We start from the raw sequence: 27,281 nt of genomic DNA, 5'->3' as shown, positions 1-27,281 counted from the left end.
ATGCGTTAAAATATAGAAAGAATATAATCACAGAAAATTTCTAGATACATGTAATCCAGGAAAGCAAATATACTAAGTTGATTTATATCTATTTAACAGCAAAGTAAAGAATTCTTTATGTTAAAGACAGACAACTTTGAAAGTTATTGTCAATAATATTATATTATAATTTTGTTATCTCTAAGTCAAAATGTAATTACTAACAATGAATTGTAAATTTTGATGAAAACAAAATAAAATCTAATCTAATCTAACTGTCTAATTTCAGAAACTTGGCTAAATTATAAGTTTCCATAAAGAACACACAATTTTATTGCTACAGAAATGACAGGAAGGAAAGACGAGGTGGTGGAGTAATGATACTAATCAGAAGACATATTAGGCATAAGATGCTAAAACCGTTAAAAACAACTTTAATAGAAAATGTTGGAATACAGTTTATTTAGACACCGGTGAAATCGGCTGTTATTTCTCTGTGGCAAAGATAATAATCGTTAGGTTGATTTCAGCGCATATATTCGTAAATTAACAATGTCAAAGAAATAACCTCCGAGGGATTTTAATTGTTTGGCATCTATCGTACATTGGGGATGTCAAGAAACATGGGATAATTTACTTCACGACAAAATGCAAACTTCCCAATATCACGTAATATTTCCTCACAGTAGCACATTCATTACTTCAGACCCAACAAAACAATCATCAACTTTGGATATATTCTTAAGCAATATTCCTCAATATTTCCAATCTTTGAATGCAATAAATGATCTCTGCACAGAAAAAAATTTCACGAACATTTTTCCAATTAAAATCTTAATTGAGTTTTAAAAAATATTCAATTAAAAATTTAATTGAATCAACAAATTTTATAATTGAAATAAAAATCAATCACACAAATTAATAGTATCAATTAATTTTTTAATTGGATCAATTAATTTTTTAATTGACTGTCAATTAATTTTTTAATTGATACTATAATTTCTGTGATTGAAGACATTTCAATTAAAAAATTAATTGGATCAATTAATTTCGTGATTGATTCAGAAAAAAAATTTTTTGTGTGTGATTGAAGACATTTTAATTAAAAAATTAATTGGATCAATTAATTTCGTGATTGAATCAGAAAAAAAAAATTTTTGTGTGTACAAGTAAAGCATACACTAAACCAAACCAAATTCCCCAATCAATCAAAGAGTTGATTCAGATCAGAAACATTTATAAGCGAAATTAGAAGCGATATAGAGATGTAAGTTTCGCAATAAAAATTGGAATAAATTGCTCTTATCTATGGATGGAGCTTCTAGTGTCTTCTGGAAAATATCGAAAATTCTAAGAAACAGATCCAAATCAATACGAACGCTTGTAGATTGAAATACTTTTTATAATACTGAATATGAGAAATGCGAAATTTTGGCAAAAAGTTTCCTATCAAACCATACAGATTCGCCAAACCAAAGCGATATTGACACAATCAGAGAAGTTAACTATATTGTAAACTTAATAACCGCGAGCACTACTACAACCTCAGATGTCTCCACACTACACACAAAAAATTATCACCAACATTTTTTCAATTAAACATTTAACTGAATTTGGAAACGGATTCAATTAATATGTTAATTGGTTCAATTAATTATTTAATCAAATTCGAATAAAAACCAATTAAAAAATTATTGATATTTGTTACGTTTCCAAATAAAATATTAATTGATTCAATCAATTTGTTAATCAATTCGGAAATAATTTTCAATTACAAACGTGATTGAAAATGTTTCCGTTTCCAATTACACATGTGATTGATCCAATCACCTTTGTGATTGAAATTGAATAATTTTGTGCAATGGAAAGAGCGAAAATAGAACAAGAGAATGGGTATTTATAAAAAAAATGTATGATGGAGAGATCAGTCTGTGGAAGTAACTCGTAACGAACGGTTGGGTTTTTGTTTTTCGCGTAAATTGAAAAACTGTCTGCTACATTCAAAATGTGTGCATAAATATTTTGAACGCAACAACAAATCATAGCAAAGGGTTGAAATAAATACAGTGTGCAACAACAAACGGCCACGTGGTAAAGGTTTGAAAAAAATATATGACAGAACACATTTGAAATGACCTGTGTTTGTGTTTTGTTGTATTGTAAAAATGGAAAACAATCTACGTTTATTGAAGGTAAGAAATTGTGAAATGTGAATACCGTTTTCCATTGAAGCCTGTTTACATTAAACGGACTAAAATAATATATTTTTTATTCATTTCTTTTAGTGACCAATTTTATTTCGTGAAATTGACCAATCAATCCCATCAACTCCATCATTTTATCAAATATATGAAATATGTTTCCAATAAAAAAAGTGGGTACCGTATTGATCTTTTAAAATTATATTTTTTTTTTCACTCCTAGTTTTCTTAAAACCAAGAGCGGTATGGGTTTATTGGAAGATTCACCTTGAAGTTGCGAAGTAGCGTTGGCATTAAATTGCATTTTTGTTTTACTTGCCTTTTTCAATTTGAACCCAAGTAGAGAGCAGTATATCTGGTATATAAACTAATGAGCTGAATTATGTAATGGTAAACAAGTTCTTTATTTTGGATTTAAAAATATGAAAAATATCCGAAAGTAATAAAAGTATGTATTTTCCATTTAAATTTTTTTTCTATTTCCAGAATTTGCAAAGTATCATAAACATAATACCAAATATTTCATTGTTTTGCCATTATTTTTGTCTTTGATTGGATTTTTTGTCACGTAATTAATTAAAATTTTAATTGGTTCAGTTAAAACTGTGATTGAATTTTATGTCAAAAACCAATCACTTTTTTAATTGATTCAATCACACAATTAATTGATTCTGTGACAAAATTCAATTAAATTTTTAATTGAAAATCGAGTTGGTTTTCAATCAAAATGGGTGATTGATACTATCATTTTCATGATTGAAGACATTTCAATTAACATAAGCTGGGTTAACACTACACACCCAGATTACAAAAATCGTTTCTCAATCGAAGAATTGAAAACTTTCACATTTGAACTTATCTCAAATTTAAGAAATTGTAAAACTAAAATGGACCAGATATGTTAGAGGTTGTAACAACATTAGCTCTTAAGTCTTAAGTGATCACGTTCTAGATTGAGCGATCATACCAACATAGTTTGTTGGAATTCTCGAGGTATCCACTGCAAATTATGTTAGGTAAATTATACTCTTTCTTAGATAAACACAAAATAGATAACTGTCTAATTTACTACGGAGGAATTTGATGGGTTTCAGCAAAAAGTATAAAGTAAAAGTACAAGATGATAGAATGAAAATTGAAAACAAATGGTTTAAATGGAGTTATGATAAAAACTTAATGTGTGGTTCACTTAATGCTATAACTATCCTGAAAGAGTTGTATGGTGAGGAATTTGATTTGAACATTAAATATAATATCTTAAAAGCTGAACTAAATTTAAAAAACTAAAACAAAATAAAAATTTAACAAGCGTAGAATTTAGTAATGTTTCAAAAATCAATTTTAAAATATTATCTTATAATGTAAATGGTCTAAAAAATAAACGTCTTTATCCTGAATTCTTCGAGTACATTGGAGGTTTTGAAATGTTTGCATTAATGGAGACACATGTCGAAGAACACCAAATGAATGGTTGGTCCAAATATTTCAATGACTATAATTTAAAATGACAGAAAGCAGAAAGGTCAAATAACTATGGAAGAGCAAGTGGAGGATTAGTATGTGGCATTAAAAAAGATCTTCAAGAAAGAGGAATTAGACATTGTTTCATGTGTGAAAGCGGGTCGAATTTAATTAAAATAATAGCTCCAGAATCAAACTTTACATTTTTTCCGTTTTATATACGAGGTGAAAATTGGCCCAATGAATTCGAGAGAATGAAGGAAATAGTCAAAAAGATAGAAGGAGACCCCATAATATTGGCAGGAGATATGAATGTGAGAATTGGTAGGCTTCAGCAAAATCTTGAGGGATGTTGTTTGGAAACAGAGTTCACAGCAGGATTGCAAGCCAGATCGTCAAAAGACAATATTGTAAATGGGAAAGGCAAGCAATTTTTGGAGTTATGTGAAGACAATGGTCTTCTTATTTTAAACGGTAGAACCAAAGGAGATGAGGAAGGCCAGTTTACATACGTAAGCACGAATGGGAATTCAGTCAACGATTTGGCAGCTATCTCATATGATGGATTGGAAATGGTAAAGAGATTCGAAGTTGAAGAAAAAATTTGGTCCGATCATCTACCCCTTAACATAGAAAGTTCAACAAACTCAAGACAGTCAAAAACAGTTAAATCTACTTCCAAAATTATTATGGAAACATGAAATCGCCGACAGATATGAAAACAGATTGAATCAAAATTTAACTCTATGTAAAAGAAGCAATGATATAAATAATTTGAATGATCTATCAAAAATAGTTCAAATGTCGTCCATAAATGCAGGTAAACAAAATAAACAAAACAGATACAAAACCTGTTGGTATAACAGTCGCTGTGAAAGAGCTAGAACAAAGTCCTTTAAATGCCTTAATAAGTTTAGAGAAAGTAATACACAAAATGATAGAGAAAAATATTTGGATGCAGTTAAAACATATAAGATATTATGTCGGGAGAGAAAAATAGAATATGCCAGAGAGTTACAAATAAAAATCAGCAAATCGATAGACGCAAAGGAATGGTGGAAAATCGCAAGGCAAATTAGGGGTCGAGATCTAGAGATTGGTATCAACATTTCAGCTGAGGATTTCAGAGCCTATTTTAACGACTTATTAAATAAACCACAATTCGCAAATGAAGTTTCCTACGCTCTATGCTATAGAGCTAATGCAGAGTTGGACAGAGAAATTGAGGTTTCTGAAATTCGAGAAGTCTTGCGCAAAACTAAGGAAAATAAAGGTCCTGGAATCGATAGGGTGTCGTACGAGTTTTTGAAATACGCATCATATGAATTTCTTACAGAGTTGGCAAGTCAATTTAATCGAATATATGAATCACGACAATTGGATAAAATTATGGAAGAGTCTGTAATATTCCCAATTCACAAAAAGGGCGATTTAAATACACCAAATAATTACAGAGGGATTTCGTTTATGAATACGATGGCAAAAGTATTTATGGGAGTTCTAAATAATAGGCTGAAGAAATGGGTAAACGATAACAACATATTAAATGAATTCCAAGCGGGATTCAGAACAGGATACTCGACTATAGACAACATTTACAATTTGGCCTCAATTGTGCACTACAAACTGGCAGAGAAAAAGAAAGTATATGGATTTTTTGTTGATTTCTCAGCCGCATTTGATATGATACCAAGGCAATTGCTAATCTATAAGTTACATGAAATTGGAATGTCAACTAAGATAGTTAATATAATTGAAAAACTTTATCGAACTACTAAATCCATGGTATGGACAGGGGACGAGGTTTCACAATACTTTTACACATACACAGGAGTACGACAAGGATGTTTATTGTCGCCATTATTGTTCACATTATACTTAAATGATCTTCATGATTGGTTAGAAGGAGGTCTGATGATAGATGATATAAATGTTCGAATTTTATTATACGCTGATGATATTGTCATACTAGCTGATCAAAGAGACGTGTTACAAATAATGATATCCAATCTAGAAAAATATTGTAAACAATGGAATATGGTGGTTAATTTGGATAAATCAAAAATAATGGTTTTTCGAAATGGAGGTCGGTTGTCCTCTGTTTACATTTGGAATATTTTGGATATTTTTTCCCAAAGGACCGGCGGAGCACTGCTGAAGCAAAAACAAAAACAAGTGGTTGAGGCTCTGTCGCAGCATGAAAAACCAAAAGTCATTTAAGGCACAACAAAAACAAAACGCTTTCTACTAGATCATTTATATCTTAATCCACAGACTTCTTTATTTCAAATCGTACTTTCTTATAAATATTATTTCGAGAGCGATAACAATTTCAGGGAAATCCAAAAAAATTGACTGTCTAGTAGACAACTTTATGCTATCCAAGATTCTTACGAACTAACTTAAAATATATGCATGCAATAATAATAAAAACAATAACGAGTAACAGTGAATTCTTAACTAGATAAAGATAATCCCAGGACCGCAGCTAAATGGCCACATCTGCAAATAACCAGGAGACAACGTTTATCCAAAAACGGATTTCTAAGACCTTTCCATAGATGGCGTTAATTTCGTTACTCCAACAAAATATATTCTCAACCTAAACATTCCGGCCCCCTTGCAGTATTGTGCAATCCATAGCATTTCCACTTAATACTTCACATGTTCCAGTTACCCAAAGTTTATTTCATTCACAAATTCAAATCATAGACAAGTTATAGTGCACTGGAAGTTCGGTTTGAATTAAGAAGAGCAACGTCCAGAAATTATGTATCCAAAAATCGTAAATTGGGCTAATGGTCTTCCCAAGGAGCCACCACTAACTCCGTTTCGTATTATTTTAGCATATAGGTCACCCCCAAGCGAAAGGTGTACAACCCCAGAGGTATAAAATTGTGGATCAGCTAACTGTAGTCCTGGATATTCCTCGACAATCCGAGCATCTATGGACTTATTCGGAGTAACTACGGAGAATCTCCTTCGAACTTCAGCATACGTTTCAACGGTGTTGCTCCTTCCATAACCCCCTCTTAGTTGAAGATAACATTTCTGATGATTACCTATTCGTATTACTTTCTGTCCAATTCGCCGAACTAACGCCTCATCTATTATTGTTGTCTCCGCTCCTGGGTCGATTATCGCTCGTTCTTGAACATATCGATCTCCACAAATAATTTTTACAACTGCAGTGGGACGGATCATAGTGGATTCCTGAATTGTACAGGTTGGAGACAAGGTTTCCCATCTACGGCATGCTGAATTTCTAGCCAGGTTTTGGGATCTATACGGAACGACATCTTGCGACAATTTTGAGCTGAGTTGATTATTATTAGATAAGCGAAACGAATCCTTGGTATCTCCGTCTGAGCTACGGTGCCTATGGGTTCTTTTTGTGGTCGAAATGTTTCCCGTTGATAAAGAATGCTTGGACGAACTAGGTCCATTTTTATCGATGACATCGAACGAACTAGGTTCGAGTTTAGTGCAAGGATTGGACGAACTAGTTCCTACCTTATCATTGGGCTTGGACGAACGAGGTCCCAACCTTTTAATAACGCTTTTTACAACTTTAGTGGACGAACGTGGTCCAGGTTTGTGAAGCAAGGTGTGATGCATGTCGCCACATTTTCTGCATCGACCCTCACTGTTGCACGTACGCCAGGTATGATCGTGTGCTAGACATCCAGCACAATGTCGATATATAGATACAATTCGCATCCGTTCAGAATAATCCATAGACAGAAATTTATGACAAAATCTAAGAGGGTGGTCCCTTAAGCATACACGACATACAATTTTTTGCATGTTTTGTCGATTTTCCGGACGATATTTCTTTGCCTTAACCATGATTCTAAAATAAAAAAAAAGAAAACAATGTTTGGAGGTTAAAGAGGTGCATAGTTGCTAGTTTGCAGGAAGAAGAACCAGTTTCACGACTGGTCTCACTAACTGACCCCGAGCAGTCCGGATTTCGGCAACCCTGACCTTTCCGTCCACACCAGGAAACACCTTCGTTACTCTCCCTATTCTCCACTCGTTTGGGGATAAATTATCATCACGAACAACAACCATGTCATCAACCTTTAAATTCGGTTCGTCCGATTTCCATTTATTTCGTTTAATGATTTCCTTCAAGTACTCTTCCTTCCAACGAAAACACAAATGTTGATTGAGTGCCTTAACTCTTTGCCAGCGATTAACTATAGAAATGGGAGCATCATGGATCTGCGGTTCTGGCGGGGACAGTAGGGGACCACCGACTAAAAAGTGACCTGGAGTTAATGCGTCCAAACAACTCGCATCCTCCGATAAGGGACAAAGCGGTCTTGAGTTCAAACATGACTCAACCCGAGCCAATAGGGTTGAAAATTCCTCAAAAGTGTACTTCAAATTACAGGCTATTCTCCTAAAATGGTGCTTAAAAGATTTAACTCCAGCTTCCCATAGGCCCCCCATATGTGGCGCACCCGCTGGGTTAAAATGCCAATCGACCTCGTTATTGACATATGATTGAACAATTTCCGAACTAACGCTTCGAATAAAACTACGAAATTCAGACCTCAAAGCCCTTGAAGCACCAACGAAGTTGGTCCCATTGTCTGAGTACACATGCTTTGGACAACCTCGACGAGAAACGAACCTCGCAAAAGCGGCCAAAAAAGTAGCCGTCGATAAGTCGCTTACAGCTTCCAAATGTATCGCCCTCGTGGCGAAACAAACAAATACTGATACGTATCCTTTTGTTATTAAGCAGGCTCGACCTGTATAATTTTTGATATCGTAAGGCCCAGCGAAATCCACGCCCGTTCGAGTGAAGGGCCTGTCAATAAGTGTTCGAGAAATGGGTAAGGATGACATAATTTGGGTTCTTGATCTCCTCGCAAATATTGTACATACCTTGCAATTTCCTATAACATATCTTATAATATTCTTTGCCCTCGGAATCCAAAACTCCGATCGGAGAACCCTTAACATCAGTTGATTTCCTCCATGTAAGGTTATCTCATGAATGAAACACGTCAGAAGTCTAGAGAATTTGCAGTCATATGGCAAAATGACTGGGTGCCTTTCATTAAAGGGAATAAAATTTGCATTGGACAATCTACCCCCAACGCGCATTAGACCATCTTCGTCAAGGAAAGGATTCAAACTCAGTAAACTACTCGTTTTACGAAGGGGGTGACCATTGAATAGATTAAAATATTCCTCAGGAAAATATGCCTTTTGAGTAACAATGGTCAGTTTCTTCTTAACATTATGAAGCTCACTAACCGATACCTGTAGTTCTACAGTCCACGATGACCTTTTTCTAAGCATTGCGATGAATCGATAAACGTACGCCATTACTCGTAACGCCCTCGAGTATGAAGAAAATCTAAGGAGCACGTCTTCAAAATTCTTGATATAAGCAAAAAATGCCTTAATGCAGCGACCCTCCTCTTCGGTCTGAAACTCAGTTCTAGACTGCATTTGCCATTCGTTTGACGGGCCTTTCATCCAAGAAGGTCCAAACCACCATATTGCATTGTCCACAAGTTCCTGAGGCCGGACGCCTCTGCTGATAATATCCGCTGGGTTATGCTCTGATCTAACATGTCTCCAACATTCTTTTCCCACCAAATCTACAATCTTTGAAACCCTATTGGAGACAAATGTGGTCCAAGAAGACGGAGGTTTCTGAAGCCACGCAAGAACTATCGTCGAATCGCTCCAACAAAAAAACTTAGTATTCTTACTGTCCAAGCTCAAGTCCATTTTCAACGAAGACATGAGTTCCGCTAGCAAAAGTGCTCCACAGAGCTCTAACCTTGGCAACGAAATTGTCTTCAACGGGGCAACCCTCGCAATCAGCAACCTAGTTTGGACTACACCTGAGGACGATTTTGTCCTAGAATACACGCATGCTCCGTAAGCCCTTTCAGACGCATCCGCCAGAACATCGTCGACATACATCATTTTCCTCAAGATTTGTGTAGCTAAAGGCAAATCCTTCTGGACCTCAGAGGCGAGCTGCAACAAACTTCTTATAGCCAGGAAAGGTGCACAATTTACTCCAAAAGTAACTGTCTTCATTTCAAAGTCCTGTATATCAACCTTAGGGTCATCCCGAAAAATTATCCGCTGAAATCTAGTATGCCTATCATCAAGAAGGATTTGGCGATACATCTTCTCGATGTCACCGTTGAAAACATAGCGATAAAATCTCCACCTTATAATCAACAATGTCAGATCATTCTGCAACACAGGCCCGGGGTACAAAATATCATTCAAACTTAGACCTGTCGATGAGTGACTGGAGGCGTTAAATACAACCCTCAACTTAGTGGAGATCCTTTCGGGCTTTATAACTGCATGATGGGGCATATAAAACCCCGAGCCTACTTCATCTGACCCTCCCACTCTTACCATTTGTCCCAAAGACTCATATTCCTTAACCACTGAGTCATACATCACCTTAAGATCTGGTTTCTTCAACAACGAAGCCTCATTCCGTAAAAATTGTCTAACTGCTCTTGTACGGGATAATCCCAATCCCTTTCCTTCTGAATATTGAGGCTTGAATGGAAGACATACTATAAATCTACCAGTATTCGATCTCCTCGTTGTGTTTCTGTATAGTTCTTCACAGTATTCCTCTTCTGCGTTCATGGTACTTATCCTTGGCGGCTCTTCCAGTTTCCAAAATTTCTCTAATTGTTGATTGAGGGAAACTTCAGTGCAAAAAGAAACGAGAGTCGTAAAACTATCAGTGGGTCTATCAAGCTGCCCGGTCAACACCCAACCAAATATCGTATTCTGAGCTACGAGTGAACCAAGAATATTCCTCCGAACTCCCTCCAAAATGATCTGAGGATAAACGTCGGCTCCAATCAATATGTCAACTTTATCGCTTTGTCCGAAATGTGGATCTGCAAGCTGCAGACCTTCCAAAGATTGCTCAGGAATGGAAATTGAAGAACTTGGAAGTTTTCCTGTCAGCTGTGGTAAGACAAGAGCACATACTTCAACTTCCTTCCTGTTTTCACCCCCAGACACCAGGTTAAATGTACACTGCTTATGTGTCAAACCTGCCAATGCATTATTCAATCCTGAAATCCTCGCATTAACCTTCGCGGTGCGTATTCCGACACGTCTTTGTAATCTTTCCGATATGAAAGAGGCCTGTGATCCCGAATCAAGTAATGCCCTTGCCGAGAAAACTACTCCGTCTACGGCAAAATTCACTATAGCAGTGCCCAACAGTACAAGTCTAGAAGATCTAGCGAAGCAATTCTGAATCTCCCGCTCACTTGTTGCGCTTTGAATAGAAGTTGGACAATTATCCTCCATTTCCGTGATCTCTGTACTAAGTGTTACCCGCGAATCCCGATGTAGCAAAGAATTATGTCTAGAGTTACATTTATCACAACTGTACCTGCTAGAACATTGATTCAATCTGTGGTTGCTGCTAAAGCAATTTAGACAAAGATTGTTTCTCTTAACCACCATAAATCGCTCCTCGGGTGACATTTTCAAAAATTTTTCGCAGGACTTCAAAAAATGGTCCTGTGAACAAGCAAAACAAGTGATTCTCTGAGTACTTGCCTGATATATTCTAACCTTCCTGTGTACGGCGTTAGTTCTACTTGATCTCCCTGAAGTCTCAGGAGCTTCAATATTCGTAAAATCAAAAACTGTTTCCAACGATTGGAAACGTGCCGTCAAAAAATTATCCAAATCCTCCCATCTAGATATTTCCGTCTTATCTTTCACCGTCTGTTCCCACAATGATAAGGTCGTAACCGGGAGTTTAGTCGAGCACAAAAAAACAAATATGGGGTCCCAACTATCAATGCATACTTCATGCAATTTCAAGGACGTGATGCAATTATTTATCTCCCGTTGGAGACGCTTAATTTCCTGTGCTGACTCCGATTTGACTGAAGCTAGATTAAAAAGGATTTTCAGTTGACTATTCACTAAAATCCTTTTATTTTCATATCGATCCTTTAAATTATTCCAAGCCATTTGGAATCCCTCATTGGTTAATTGAGACTTTTTAACAATCTCCAATGCCTCACCCTGTGTGTTCTGACGTAAATAAAACAGCTTCTCAACGGGAGTGATCGATTGACAGTCAATATACACGGCCTTAAACATATCCCTAAACGATGGCCAGGAAAGATAATCACCATAAAAGACTTCTGTGGTACATGGTGGTAATCTCAACCTGTGATCATTACCTCTGCTTTCAGAAAATTGCTGAGTAACGCCACTGGGAGAAGCACAAGTGGACGTTAGAACCGATCTACTCAAAAAAGACTGCGACAATTCTCCCATCCCAGCTGCACAAGTAATATACGCCTCTCTGCATTGTCTGAATAGCTCAGATGCCTCCTTTTCCTGTTCTTCTGAACACTCACAATCAACACAGAATTTCTCATAGGAATTCTTAACTTTGGTCCACAACCCTTTGAACTCCTCCTTGCGAAGTTCCACGGTGAACATAGTGTGGGTAATACTAGCCGCGCTATTCTCCCTTTCGAACTCCAAAAACAACGCGGCAAATTTCTTAAATTTTCTTAACAGAGCTGGATCTGCCATTATTAATTATACTTTGAGCACTAAACGGTTTGAATATCGCACAAATGTCGGTCACTTGATAATCTTCTGGTATTTGGCTTCTTCAACCCAAACAACACAAAAAACTATCTTTCAATAAATTCCAAATTCAAATATTGACAAAAAATTATATGGTTCTAGTTTATCTCATATAAATGTGGGTATAAATGTCGATGACAGGAAAAAAATGTATATGTCAACCAAAACAAAAGAAAATAGTCGTACAAATTGCCAGAATAGCGTGATTAATATGGTGATGATTTGACGCCAAAGATTTTCCACCCTTTACAAACCAAGTTCGCCTTATTCCAAGTCGTTTCGATTTCTTTCTTAATTCTTAATCTTTTCCAACGTAACATAAAAATTTCATAAAATGAAATACAACAAGGTTAAATTTTGGAACAGTTTACCTTTCTTACCGTATGTTATATACCACACGCCTATTAGGCCACAGCCACATGAGAAAATTCCATCAATCCTCAAATAACTAGTAAATTCCAGAATGTGAACTTCTCAATGGTTAAGGGTCCAGTCAATGGGTACATAATCAACTGACTGGGACCGGATTCGTGAAAAGTTGGAGAAATGGGTGGCAGAAAAATTTTCCATGCACCGTGAAGACTCTTCTCATAACAAGTCTCTTTAGGTCGGCGTGTTGCTAATGTGTGGAAAAATACACTTGCCAAAAAACGCTAAGCACAAAAACTGTTAAATTTCGCAACACAAGATAGAAATTTGGCGTATATGTTACATCTAGCAAGTGATACGTTTTATTTTCCTAGATTTATTCTATTTTCCACCTGGATTCTTATTAACTCCAAAACAGTTCTAACAAATATGTCGGCGGATATTTAGAATAAGCGCTATGTTGACAACACAGATTTATTGAGTTCCACAACAAAAAAGAGGGAGAGAGATGAAATTAATATAAGAGATTTCCCTGATCTCACTGAATTTGCCGCCGCTTGACTCCCTTTTACATTATTAGTCTCTCGCTCTGAGCTCCGGCCTAAAATAACAACAACAACAAACCAAGTTGAACGTTGAAATAGTTGCGAGCGATCCACTCTCAGTACATTTTGACTTCACTATTACACACACTTCAAGTCCCCTCTCAGTTTTTTGTATTGGTTTGTTTATTTATATATATATTTTTTTATTTATATGTATATATATTAATTTTCATTTGTTTAATGTTTCCATTTAACTATTATTATTTTTCTTTATATGGGTTCGAATCACTTGTAAAATTGTCAACTAATAACACCACTATTAACAATATTAACTAATATCATATGAAATGGTTGTCAAAATATAAATGAGAGAGAACAAAAAATGTGAACGGAGCGGTCGAGAGTTGCAAGACTGATTTGGTATAAAACTGGGAAAGAAACTTGTTCAACACTCAAATTTAGTAAATTTGATATTAGATATTTTCATGCACATTAAAGTTAATTAGAAATTCTTTTGTTTTGTCTTTTATTTCACCATAAATGCTTCTCTTGCTCCGTATCCGGTTCGAAGGACCTTGTTTACATTTGGAATATTTTGGATATTTTTTCCCAAAGGACCGGCGGAGCACTGCTGAAGCAAAAACAAAAACAAGTGGTTGAGGCTCTGTCGCAGCATGAAAAACCAAAAGTCATTTAAGGCACAACAAAAACAAAACGCTTTCTACTAGATCATTTATATCTTAATCCACAGACTTCTTTATTTCAAATCGTACTTTCTTATAAATATTATTTCGAGAGCGATAACAATTTCAGGGAAATCCAAAAAAATTGACTGTCTAGTAGACAACTTTATGCTATCCAAGATTCTTACGAACTAACTTAAAATATATGCATGCAATAATAATAAAAACAATAACGAGTAACAGTGAATTCTTAACTAGATAAAGATAATCCCAGGACCGCAGCTAAATGGCCACATCTGCAAATAACCAGGAGACAACGTTTATCCAAAAACGGATTTCTAAGACCTTTCCATAGATGGCGTTAATTTCGTTACTCCAACAAAATATATTCTCAACCTAAACATCCTCTAACGAAAAATGGAACTATATGAATCGGGAAATTGAGATAGTAAATGAGTACTGTACCTTGGCGTGTTACTAACACCAAAAATGACATTCACCAAGCACTTAGAACTTAGGAACCAAAAGGCTAAGATTTGTATAAACGCAACATGGAAGAATCTCATTGATAAACCCCTTGTGTCGCTTATAGATAAATGGAAAATTTTCCAAAGCGTATGCAGAACTATACAATCATATGGTGCTCAAGTATGGGGATTTGGTTGGTTCGAAGAAGTAGGCAAGCTACAAAGATACTTTCTAAAAAAAATATTAAAGCTACCAAAACATATACCAAATTATATATTATCTCTAGAATCTGATGTACCTGACAACCACTTTTATACATTGAAACTACATATAGATTATATTTATAATACAATATTGAAATACGGAAATACAAAGTTGCCGCATAAGCTATCAATGAAAATATGGAGCAAAAGAATTTTCTGGGCAGCAGAGTTAAATCGTTTAGCTGAAAGTGCAAATTTCCTGGTAGGAAATTGGTTAACAACTGAGGAGAATTGGAAAGCAAAATCTAATATATTCCTCAGCCATCTAAAAACTCAAAGTTATATGGAAAATTCGGAAAGGGCCAGGGAAAGCGAAGGAAGATTTTATCGATTATTAAATCCGGACAAAGGAATAGACTATTTTAGCAACATTTGGAATATTGAAAAAATCTCAATTTTGATTAAAACCAGAGCGGATGTGTTACCGTTAAATGGAAATGACTACAGGACTCAAACAAACGACCAATGTACGCTCTGTAATATGAGGGAAACTGAAAACTTACAACATTTCTTAGCCAGATGTCCAATGTTACAAGAGTTAAGGCGGAGATATCTAGGAAGTACATACATATCTGAAAGAGAGTTAATTTATATCTTAAATGGAGATCTCGATGATGGTTGGGAAAGATTGTTTAACTATGTGAACAATGCGTTAAAATATAGAAAGAATATAATCACAGAACATTTCTAGATACATGTAATCCAGGAAAGCAAATATACTAAGTTGATTTATATCTATTTAACAGCAAAGTAAAGAATTCTTTATGTTAAAGACAGACAACTTTGAAAGTTATTGTCAATAATATTATATTATAATTTTGTTATCTCTAAGTCAAAATGTAATTACTAACAATGAATTGTAAATTTTGATGAAAACAAAATAAAATCTAATCTAATCTAATCTAACTGTCTAATTTCAGAAACTTAACTAAATTATAAGTTTCCATAAAGAACACACAATTTTATTGCTACAGAAATGACAGGAAGGAAAGACGAGGTGGTGGAGTAATGATACTAATCAGAAGACATATTAGGCATAAGATGCTAAAACCGTTAAAAACAACTTTAATAGAAAATGTTGGAATACAAGTTTATTTAGACACCGGTGAAATCGGCTGTTATTTCTCTGTGGCAAAGATAATAATCGTTAGGTTGATTTCAGCGCATATATTCGTAAATTAACAATGTCAAAGAAATAACCTCCGAGGGATTTTAATTGTTTGGCATCTATCGTACATTGGGGATGTCAAGAAACATGGGATAATTTACTTCACGACAAAATGCAAACTTCCCAATATCACGTAATATTTCCTCACAGTAGCACATTCATTACTTCAGACCCAACAAAACAATCATCAACTTTGGATATATTCTTAAGCAATATTCCTCAATATTTCCAATCTTTGAATGCAATAAATGATCTCTGCACAGAAAAAAATTTCACGAACATTTTTCCAATTAAAATCTTAATTGAGTTTTAAAAAATATTCAATTAAAAATTTAATTGAATCAACAAATTTTATAATTGAAATAAAAATCAATCACACAAATTAATAGTATCAATTAATTTTTTAATTGGATCAATTAATTTTTTAATTGACTGTCAATTAATTTTTTAATTGATACTATAATTTCTGTGATTGAAGACATTTCAATTAAAAAATTAATTGGATCAATTAATTTCGTGATTGATTCAGAAAAAAAAATTGTTTGTGTGTGATTGAAGACATTTTAATTAAAAAATTAATTGGATCAATTAATTTCGTGATTGAATCAGAAAAAAAAAATTTTTGTGTGTACAAGTAAAGCATACACTAAACCAAACCAAATTCCCCAATCAATCAAAGAGTTGATTCAGATCAGAAACATTTATAAGCGAAATTAGAAGCGATATAGAGATGTAAGTTTCGCAATAAAAATTGGAATAAATTGCTCTTATCTATGGATGGAGCTTCTAGTGTCTTCTGGAAAATATCGAAAATTCTAAGAAACAGATCCAAATCAATACGAACGCTTGTAGATTGAAATACTTTTTATAATACTGAATATGAGAAATGCGAAATTTTGGCAAAAAGTTTCCTATCAAACCATACAGATTCGCCAAACCAAAGCGATATTGACACAATCAGAGAAGTTAACTATATTGTAAACTTAATAACCGCGAGCACTACTACAACCTCAGATGTCTCCACACTACACACAAAAAATTATCACCAACATTTTTTCAATTAAACATTTAACTGAATTTGGAAACGGATTCAATTAATATGTTAATTGGTTCAATTAATTATTTAATCAAATTCGAATAAAAACCAATTAAAAAATTATTGATATTTGTTACGTTTCCAAATAAAATATTAATTGATTCAATCAATTTGTTAATCAATTCGGAAATAATTTTCAATTACAAACGTGATTGAAAATGTTTCCGTTTCCAATTACACATGTGATTGATCCAATCACCTTTGTGATTGAAATTGAATAATTTTGTGCAATGGAAAGAGCGAAAATAGAACAAGAGAATGGGTATTTATAAAAAAAATGTATGATGGAGAGATCAGTCTGTGGAAGTAACTCGTAACGAACGGTTGGGTTTTAGTTTTTCGCGTAAATTGAAAAACTGTCTGCTACATTCAAAATGTGTGCATAAATATTTTGAACGCAACAACAAATCATAGCAAAGGGTTGAAATAAATACAGTGTGCAACAACAAACGGCCACGTGGTAAAGGTTTGAAAAAAATATATGACAGAACACATTTGAAATGACCTGTGTTTGTGTTTTGTTGTATTGTAAAAATGGAAAACAATCTACGTTTATTGAAGGTAAGAAATTGTGAAATGTGAATACCGTTTTCCATTGAAGCCTGTTTACATTAAACGGACTAAAATAATATATTTTTTATTCATTTCTTTTAGTGACCAATTTTATTTCGTGAAATTGACCAATCAATCCCATCAACTCCATCATTTTATCAAATATATGAAATATGTTTCCAATAAAAAAAGTGGGTACCGTATTGATCTTTTAAAATTATAATTTTTTTTTTCACTCCTAGTTTTCTTAAAACCAAGAGCGGTATGGGTTTGTTGGAAGATTCACCTTGAAGTTGCGAAGTAGCGTTGGCATTAAATTGCATTTTTGTTTTACTTGCCTTTTTCAATTTGAACCCAAGTAGAGAGCAGTATATCTGGTATATAAACTAATGAGCTGAATTATGTAATGGTAAACAAGTTCTTTATTTTGGATTTAAAAATATGAAAAATATCCGAAAGTAATAAAAGTATGTATTTTCCATTTAAATTTTTTTTCTATTTCCAGAATTTGCAAAATATCATAAACATAATACCAAATATTTCATTGTTTTGCCATTATTTTTGTCTTTGATTGGTTCAAGTTTTAATAGACGATTTCAATGTGTGGAAATTTTGGAAAGGAATTGTACTAAAATTAAACTACCGAGCTCCTTAATACACCTTTTTATGCTAAAAGACTACAACTGCAAAAGAAGATTATAAATCTGTAACCTGGAACTAAGAATTGAACTTCCCAGTCAGAAAAGAAACCATCGGAAAAGCATTGTAAAAGCGTTGTGAACGGTTGATACACGGTGGGAAAAAGCGTTGTTACAACCCCAAAATGATAACATAATTCCACGGTGTATCGATTGTATTTAACAACGTTTTCAAAGCGTCATGAAAACAATATTTTATACGCTTTTCCGATGGTTTAACGAACGCTTTGACAACCCCAAAATGATAACATCGTTATACGGTGTATCGATGGTTTTTACAACCATTAAAAAGCACTGAAAAACAACATTTCATACGTCTTTAGGAGGGTTATAATTATAATTTTACAGTACCTTAAAACCGCTATTGAAACAAAACAAAATACGTTGAATATTTTATTGTTATATTTATATTAGTGTTTTACACTTTACAAAGGAACATCAGAAAACTGAATAATTAACAATTAATAGGAAAAATGCATAATTAAGATTAAGGTTGACATTTCTAATTGGTAGAAAAATTATTTTAATATGGTTATTTAATATGGTGTTCACGTTGGAAATAATAGACTCCTCCATTCTTTGAAGTTATAAAGTAAACTTCTCCGTAAACTGCAAATTTCATTCTTCAACTCATTTTTTATCTCTCCAATTGCGTCCTTAAAAGCCCTTAACTCTCTTCTAACTTCATCCCTGAATGAAGCTACATAGAAAGATAAAGAATAACATTTGTTGATAATGGCCTCTATTGGGCGAAATACATTTCCTTACTCTCGTCATCCTTATTTACGGAATGGGATGGCATACTGTGATCCTCCGTCTCGAAAAAAAATCCAAATTATCATCTATAGCATCTGTTAAGTGAAAAATGAATTAAAACAATTATATAAATTCAGGATTTCAAAATGTACCTCTTCTGTGTTTTAGCTTTTGTCGCTTTGCTTGATTCTTTCCTACGAAAGGCATCGTTCCAATGGAGTCCAACCTTTTATCAGTGTCTGTAGAAACAAATTGAAAATATAAAGAAATGAATTCTTTATTGCACGACATTTTTCTTACCTTCAGTTGTACCAAGGGTGTTAATTTTCCTTTTGTTAAGATTTTGAGACATTTTACCAATATTTATTCTTTATTTTATTTTCTTATTTCGAAGTGACGCTTGTTTTCGCCGTTATAACTGTTTCACGTTTGTTTATGAATTGTTGTTTCTTGTACACAGAGTTGCATTTTTTCAGTGTTACCATCTCAAATTCCTGAATTATACAAAGAAAATTCCCGACACTAAAGGTGAGTATTAAGTTCGAGTTTAGTCGCATTTTTTCACTAAAGGGAAAACTAAATCTTAAAAAGCATAAAATTATGCATATTTGTTGCAGATTTCATTATAACTTGATGGGGAATATTACAAAGCAAATTTTCACAAAGTTTGTATTCCTTAAAATGTATTGTTAAAGAAAAGTAATCGTGGAAAATTTGCGATTTTAGCGGCTAAACTCGAACTTAATACCCACCTTAAGCCGCTAAAATCATTTTATCACGATTACTTTTCTTTAATATGAAGACGATTATATTTGAAGACGATTATATTTTTATCAAGTCTTGTCAAATAGTGGATGGAAAATATACAAGGAATTAATTGCGATGCATTTTATATTTCTGAACTAATTAATTTAAAAAAGTAACCGTGAAAACTGGCTGGTTTTCAGCTTGAAAACGGAACATAGTACTCAGCTTAAGTTATAATAAAATTTGCAACAAATATGTATAATTTTATGCATTTTTCTTACTGATTTAGTTTTCACTTTAGCGATTTAAGCGGCTAAACTCGAAGTTAATTCTCACCTTAACATGTGAAAAAAAGTAATTATGTCTAACAAAATTTCTTCAATTTGTCGATAAATAAGTACTTATAGTTGGGTTTTGGCGTGAGTCAGCGTTTAGTTTAGTTAAAACTTTCTACAATTCCCTCATTTGTAAAATTAACCAAAATTGTTGTTTCTAGTGGTTTCACTGTTAATGTACATATTCACTTTATATGATAAAGGAACATTATCCTATTATAAATCAATTCATATCAACAATAATACATCCATTACTCATTAAAAACCATTGGACATTGATGGAACATGCATTTTCAAAGATAATTTTATGGAAAATTTACTATTTAAAAACCGTAAATTAATTTGTTTAGCAAGCGTTGTTTCAACGTTGGCTTCCAACGCTGTTACAACGCTCAATATTTATAACCATCGTAAATTCCTGACTGGGTTGATATTCTATTCAGGTAAGTTTTAACAAAATTAACTTTTAATTGAACAAAATTGAATTCGAATTATTCTGTTTACTTTCAGAAAAACTAATTTAGCTTACAGGCTGCTTATTTATTGGAAATCTAGGCGCATTTACATATTAGAAGGAACATGCTGACATGGTTATTATGATAAGGAAGATAATGATTTATATAGTCTATTTTTTCACCCTATAGTTGTAATTGATAGTAATTGTATGTGTAAGTTATGGTAGAACAAAACACACAACTGAGAAGAACCAAATTTATATTGCATAATTCAAAAAATAATAAAATATTGAATATTTTTTATTAAGAAACACATATTTTCTTTTATTTAAAATAAAACTAAATTCAATTTTGGGGACGCAATATATAATTTTTGTGAATGAAATTTATAGCCAATTTCAATTAATTACTTAATTGAATGAATCAAATAGTTGATTGATTTTTGTCGTGAAATTAATTAAAATTTTGATGGATTCAATTAAAACTGTGATTGAATTTTATGTTAAAAATCAATCACGTTTTTAATTGATTCAATCACACAATTAATTGATTCCGTGACAAAAGTCAATTAAATTTTTAATTGAAAATCGTGTTGGTTTTGAATCCGCGATTTTCGTGCTTGAAATCAAAAAAAATTTTTTTGTGTGTAGTGCAAAATTTCAACCAAATTCGGCCAAAAATATGGCTTCTGGGGCCATATAAGTCCATATCGGGCGAAAGATATATATGGGAGCTATATCTAAATCTGAACCGATTTCTTCCAAAATCAATAGGGTTCTATTCTGACCCAAATTAGGAACATGTGCCAAATTTGAAGGCGATTGGACTTAAATTGCGACCTAGACTTTGATCACAAAAATGTGTTCACATACAGACGGACATGGTTATATCGACTCAGGGACCCACCCTGAGCATTATTGCCAAAGACAACATGTGTTTATCTCGTCTCCTTCTGGGTGTTACAAACATATGCACTAACTTATAATACCCTGTTCGTAAACATTAATTTTCGCGCATTTGCTTTTGTGTTGTTCGTAAAGAGCAATGCTGCCCAAAATTAAATTTCGTATTTTCGCGGTTTTGGTCACAATTTTTTGTTCAAATATGAACTTTTAATATATTAATTTATTTATAAATCCTCTGGTGCATCATAAACGTTTTAATTTTGTAAAATTGGCAAACTACAAAAAGGAAAACGAAAGAGATTGTAAGCGTGCTCTTATTTTTCTCGTTTATTCGTAATCTTCGGAACTGTCAAACATAGTTTGACACCCATGGTTCATCTATGTATTATAATGTCTATGGCTAAAATCAACGAAGTAAAGTACGAGTTGCTTGACCACCCACCTTATTCTCCCGATTTAGCTCCCAGTGACTTTTGCTTGTTCCCAAATCTAAAAAAATTCCTTGCTGGCAAGCGGTTTACCTCAAATGAAGATGCAATTACAGTTGTAAACCACTATTTTGAAGACCTTGAGGAAAACTATTTTAATCAAGGGATAGAATTGCTAGAAAAGCGTTGGACTACGTGTATTGAAGTTTCAGGAGATTACATTGAAAAATAAAAAAATTTTTGAAAAACTAACTATTCTCTTTCATTGATAGTCTAAGAAGTTTCTGAACCGCCCTCGTATTTTTTCTGAAGATGCATTGCTACCGAAAAAATAGTTTTTCGATTGTAAATTCTAGTTTTCGACTTTACCCATCATGAAATGAACTAAGATATTGAATATTTGGTTTAAAGATAGAAAAGCTTCAAAAATATGCTAATATATAATTTAAGGATTATGCATCTTTGGCTTAAAGTTATTTTTGAATTTAAGAAAACAGTTTTTGCTTTGAAGTATTTGTTATAATTAGGAGTTTTGAACTGACCTTTAGTTGTACAGTTGATATCAGGGCTGTGGAGTCGAGTCAATTTTGCTCGACTCCGGCTCCGACTCCAGCATTTCTTATTAGCCTCCACTCCGACTCCGGAGTCGACTCCAGGTGGTGTACTTAAATCTCACAGTATTCCAATTGTAATTTTAAGGTGTAGTGTTCCAAAAATAGACCGATATAAGTATTCTATTTTGCCATATGTGTTTATATGTCCAAAAGAACTCTAATTTTAATTTTTGATCCGACTCGACGACAAACCTCAGGTCAATAAATTAAAATACGACATAAGACTATATAGAGACCACATCAAAATAGGGGTAGGTATCAACAATCTCCAGAATATGAATTTATAAAAACACAAAATTTCAAAAAATAATTAGGCTTCCAGAAGTTTAAGAAGTAAAATCCTGGTGTTGGTCTATATAGGCATTTTATAAAAAATAAATCTGTATAAAAAAGAAAAATACACAAAAATCTAAATGTCGGGCTAATCAGATAGAAAGTTTAGATGTTAAAAAATGTAATGTGTCGGATATATAAAACAAACATAAACTGCCATAAATTGGGACGGGCGGAATTTTAAATAACCACTACCATACAACAGATGACAGGAATAGCTGCACTGAAAAAAAGCATGTTCGTTTCCAAAGATTATGTCTTTACTTTAAAAATTTTGGTATTGATTCCGAGCCAAAGAAGCGGAGAATACAATTAAGGATACTTTTAAGACACAATTTAAATTTGGGTTTGCTTCTAGGAAGCAAATTTTCATTTTTCGCTTTTTCAGCTTTTTTTCTTCATATGCTATCAAAGTCCTTTAAAAACGAGTTAACAACAACTTAATTTTCCAAATTAAGACTCGACTTCCACTAAAAACTATGCTATGTTTCAAGTAAAAAAGTCTTTAAAATAAAGTGTTGGAAAACATGTCCTATATTTGAACGATTTTTTACTTTGTAAATAGTCAAGATGCAAAAAGACAACAAATTTAAAGACAATTTTATTAAATTTAAAGAATTTTCTGAATTATTAAAGTCAAGTTGACCTTAGTCCAAACATTTTTTCTTTCATGTTATGATACCCTTTTTTAAGTGAAATCACTTAATTATGTTATAAGGACAATACGACCTCATTGAAAAGTTTATCGACTTTTGGACAAGGAAAAAAACTTTATACTAGAGAAATGCGTCTTCTATGCTAAGCAAAATTTGCATTCGTATTTTAAAGACATGAAATCTTTGACCTCACGACAATATATTTTTTTAGTGTGGACAGTTACGAATATTGTTTCTATAAAAGTAAAATGGTGAAACATCGATTTATAAATGGTCTATCAGTTATGGACATTAGAGGCCATTAATTTAATGTAAAGAATTTCGAGTGGCTTTGATAAACAAACTTTCTCCAAAAAGACCGCCTCAGATGGTACGTTGGCAGAGGTTTAATTTAAAATTACAGCTTTCAAGGACATCGGGTGTATATGGAGATTTCTCAAGTAATTACCTCCATATACAATATTTGGGCCGACGGGAAATTTCCGCATATATTTATGGATCTCAAATAACTCAAAATTTCTGACAAATCTTATGAAAATTTTAGACTGGTTAAAATTTCTTAAAACAAATCGGAGATGGGTTTATATGTAGGTGCTATATCACAAAATTGTCCGGTATGAACCATCTTCCATCTCGACATGCCTGCAAAAAATTCAGAACGTTAGATTCTACTGCTATATTGCCTTAAAATTGTACTTTTATCAAGAGCATACACTGAAAAAAGCATGCCCAGTAACAAAGATTTTGTCGTTATACTAATGATTTTGTTATTGATTCCGAGCCAAAAAAACGGACAATTGAAGTAAGGATACTTTTAAGACAGAATTGTCTTTTAAATTTAAGTTTTGCGTACTTTATTCTAGGCAGCAAATGTGAATTTATTCATTTATTATGTTTTTTTCTTCATGTGCAATTATAGTTCTTTAAAAACATGTTAACGACAACTTACCTTTTCAAATTCAGACTCGAGTTCAAGTAGAAATCAATGCTATGTATCAAGTAAAAATCGTCTTTAAAATAAAGTGCTGAAACACGTCTCCTATTTTTAAACGCTCTTTTGCTTTGTTGTCAAGATGCAAAAAGACAACAAATTTACAGAAAATTTCTTTAAATTTAAAGAATTTTTCACAATTATTAAAGATAAGTTCACTATAGTCAAACAAAATTTTCTTTCATTTTAAGATACCCATTTTTAATTTCACTTAATTATAGAAAAGTTCATGGTCTTTCGGACAAGGAAAAAAACTTTATATCAGAAAAATGCGTCTTTTATGTTAAGCAAAAAAACGCGTTCGTAATTTAAGGACATGAAATCTTTGGTCTCACGACAATATTTTTTTCAGTGTATATAGGGTTAAAAACCGATAGTTTAATATGTTAAAAATGGACTATACAATTGATCAATTCAGCCCATATTCTAGTAAAACCTATATCACCGTGAAATTTCACCCATATAAATACACTTTGAATGGCCTGAAATCCAGTACTTCGTTTTTTGTTATTCGATTAATCTAATTTATCGAAATATTTCTTTAGTTACAAAGATATGAAGTGTTTTTCAAATGTTGTTTCGCCGGAGTCGGAGTCGAGCAAAATTTACACGACTCCGACTCCAGCAAAATCTTCAGACTCCGACTCCACAGCCCTGGTTGATATATCTTAAAAAGTAAACAAAAACTGAAATCAAGATCTAATTTTAAATTTATAGATCCTAGCATGGCCCCCTTGCATACATAGGGTCGTGGGTTCAAATCCAGTTTCGGCCGAACACCAAAAAGTTTTTCAGCTCTTGAAAGAATGCATCTCTTATTTTTGAATAGTCACATTCGTATATCACGCTCACGACCGTATTTCTTCCATTTCTTTATCCCCTCTTGAAAGAAGACATCTCTTATTTTTGAATAGTCACATTCGTATATCACGCTCACGACCATTTCAGTGTAGGAAATGTACTTCAGATTAAACAATTCTTATGTTACATAATGTTAACATCTATTAAGTATAGACGTTACAAGTTTTTTTTTACCGATGTACCTAGTATGTAGTCAATTGTGGTATGGAGATCCACCAACCAGCCAGCATTTTAGTTTTTACAAACTCTACCTTAAAAACAGGTCCGATATTCTTTGCGCGATACTAAGCGCTAGGTTTTTTGATCAAAACCAAAGTTATAAGATTGCCCAAAATCTAGTTGGCCATGAAGTTAGGATTCATATGTATTGTACGTACACTGAAAAAACAGTGAACCCACCAGGAAGAAAAATTCCGGTTAATTTTAGAAAATTTTGAATATTTGTAGAAAATTTTAACTAAACAGTATTACAAACGTTGGCATCACGCCGATGTCATAAAAATAAGTAAATATTTTTCGACAAATTCAAGAAAATTTATTAGACATAACTAAGTTTTTTCATTTGTTAAAGAAAATTTTGTAGTTTGATGGAAAAACTTGGAGTTCAAAATTGCAAGAATGTCTTTAGTGACATACGAAGTTCATGATGGACGCATTTTTGGTAAAATTTACAAATTTAAAGAAATTCTGAACTATTTTGTGGAAGACACGAATTTAGTTAATCTTTATGCTTCATTTGAGAATATTTTTTTCCTCGGGTTTAGTAAATTTAACTAACGTGCACAAAAAATTATTAGAGTAAAGGAAACTTTCTCCAAACATAATAATTCCATGAACTAAAATAAAGTTAAATTGGCTTTAGTGAAATAGAGAGTTCACTTTTTTTTTGAGTGTATGTTAAATGAAAGTTACCCATTTTTCAAGAGTTTGTAAACATCGTGGACTTCTGGGAAGTGATCAAATATCTTCGTAATGAAAGTTTTTTTTACCAGTGTTAAACCTAAACGATTATATCCTTATTTTGAACTAACTAAAATGATGATGTTGTCATCCACGAATGCCGGAATTTTTCTAAAGGAAAGGACGTTTAATTGCTTCTCGTTTGCATCGTAGCAACATTATACACAGAAAAAAAGTAAATTGTTGTATAGAAAGAAGCAACAGTGAACCTTTTCCATTGCAAAATGAACTAAGCTGTTGTACAAATTGACCATGATTTGGCCCTTAAGATTTGTTTATGCTTGTCTAGTTTATAATTCTCTTAAATTTTAGTTCATCTATGGCATCGTATTTTAGATCAATTTTACAACACCATAAGATTTATATACCCCTACCAAGTTAAAAGAAACGTGTATTATGTTGGTTAACTTGACTATTTTTTGGGAAACCCGATAATAAAATGTGGTTAACATTCTCTTTAAAATGTCTACGAATAAATTATTTTTAAATACATCTTCCCACAATAAAGAGAAATTAAATAACTAAAGGAACAACAAAAGTGAACTTTCTTTAAGCAAAAGTACTTTCTTATAAAAAAAATACGATGAAAGTTCTTAATATAATGGTTTTTGTGAATAAAACTTATGTCCACATGGAACAAGACAGTAATTTATTTTAACTCGCCTTTTGAACATTTTGACTTATGAGTTGTAATTTTTATTTAAAATTATCCAATATTTCGAGACATCTCCGATGCTAGTCCTCAGGGAAAATTACTTTAAACAAAAAGTGAAAACATTTAACTCATTAATTAACAAAATATAGCTCAAGACTTGTTTAGTTTATTCACATGACTTCAAGCCGAACTAAACAAATGTAATTAGCAGTTTAAAGGTCAACTATTAAACAACAACAACAACATTTTGACTTATCCTAAGTTGTTTATTCATCGTAAGTATATTTTTCACACATCTTGCTGAAGAAAATGGAAGGATAATGAAAATTTTTAAAAATTAACACCACACACAAAAAAAGTGAACTCTCTATTTCAATAAAGCCAATTTAACTTTATTTTAGTTAGTGAAATAAATTTGTTTGGAGAAAGTTTCCTTTACCCTAATATTTTTTTTGCGTA

At 33.0% G+C, this 27,281-nt stretch overlaps 1 protein-coding gene and 2 long non-coding RNA genes across 4 annotated transcripts; 2 read left to right on the top strand and 1 right to left on the bottom strand.

Moving 5' to 3' along the window:
* The first annotated feature begins 451 nt into the window (after nt 1–451).
* On the top strand, nt 452–2,379 carry LOC142239942 (uncharacterized). 2 transcript variants are annotated; one of them, XR_012723143.1, is made up of 3 exons: nt 452–648; nt 1,849–2,171; nt 2,265–2,379. It is a non-coding gene; the product is annotated as an uncharacterized LOC142239942 (long non-coding RNA). The 2 variants fall into 2 exon arrangements; XR_012723144.1 differs by lacking the exon at nt 452–648 and having other exon boundaries at nt 1,082–2,171.
* A 5,168-nt stretch (nt 2,380–7,547) lies between these two features.
* Nucleotides 7,548–12,227, bottom strand: LOC142239773 (uncharacterized). Its single transcript, XM_075311545.1, has one exon. It carries the CDS (start codon nt 12,225–12,227, stop codon nt 7,548–7,550), a length of 4,680 nt encoding a protein of 1,559 aa, XP_075167660.1.
* Nucleotides 12,228–15,552: 3,325 nt separating this feature from the next.
* LOC142241406 (uncharacterized) lies at nt 15,553–17,915 on the top strand. Its single transcript, XR_012723619.1, has 3 exons — nt 15,553–15,913; nt 17,115–17,437; nt 17,531–17,915. It is a non-coding gene; the product is annotated as an uncharacterized LOC142241406 (long non-coding RNA).
* The last annotated feature ends 9,366 nt before the right edge of the window (nt 17,916–27,281 follow it).

Source organism: Haematobia irritans, chromosome 5, assembly GCF_050003625.1.
Source record: "Haematobia irritans isolate KBUSLIRL chromosome 5, ASM5000362v1, whole genome shotgun sequence".
Lineage (NCBI taxonomy): Eukaryota > Metazoa > Arthropoda > Insecta > Diptera > Muscidae > Haematobia > Haematobia irritans.
This window is presented reverse-complemented; position numbering and strand designations above follow the sequence as displayed.

What these genes read in the sequence shown, in the direction of transcription:
- LOC142239773 (XM_075311545.1), bottom strand. Translation starts at nt 12,227, where the DNA reads ATGGCAGATCCAGCTCTGTTAAGAAAATTTAAGAAATTTGCCGCGTTG.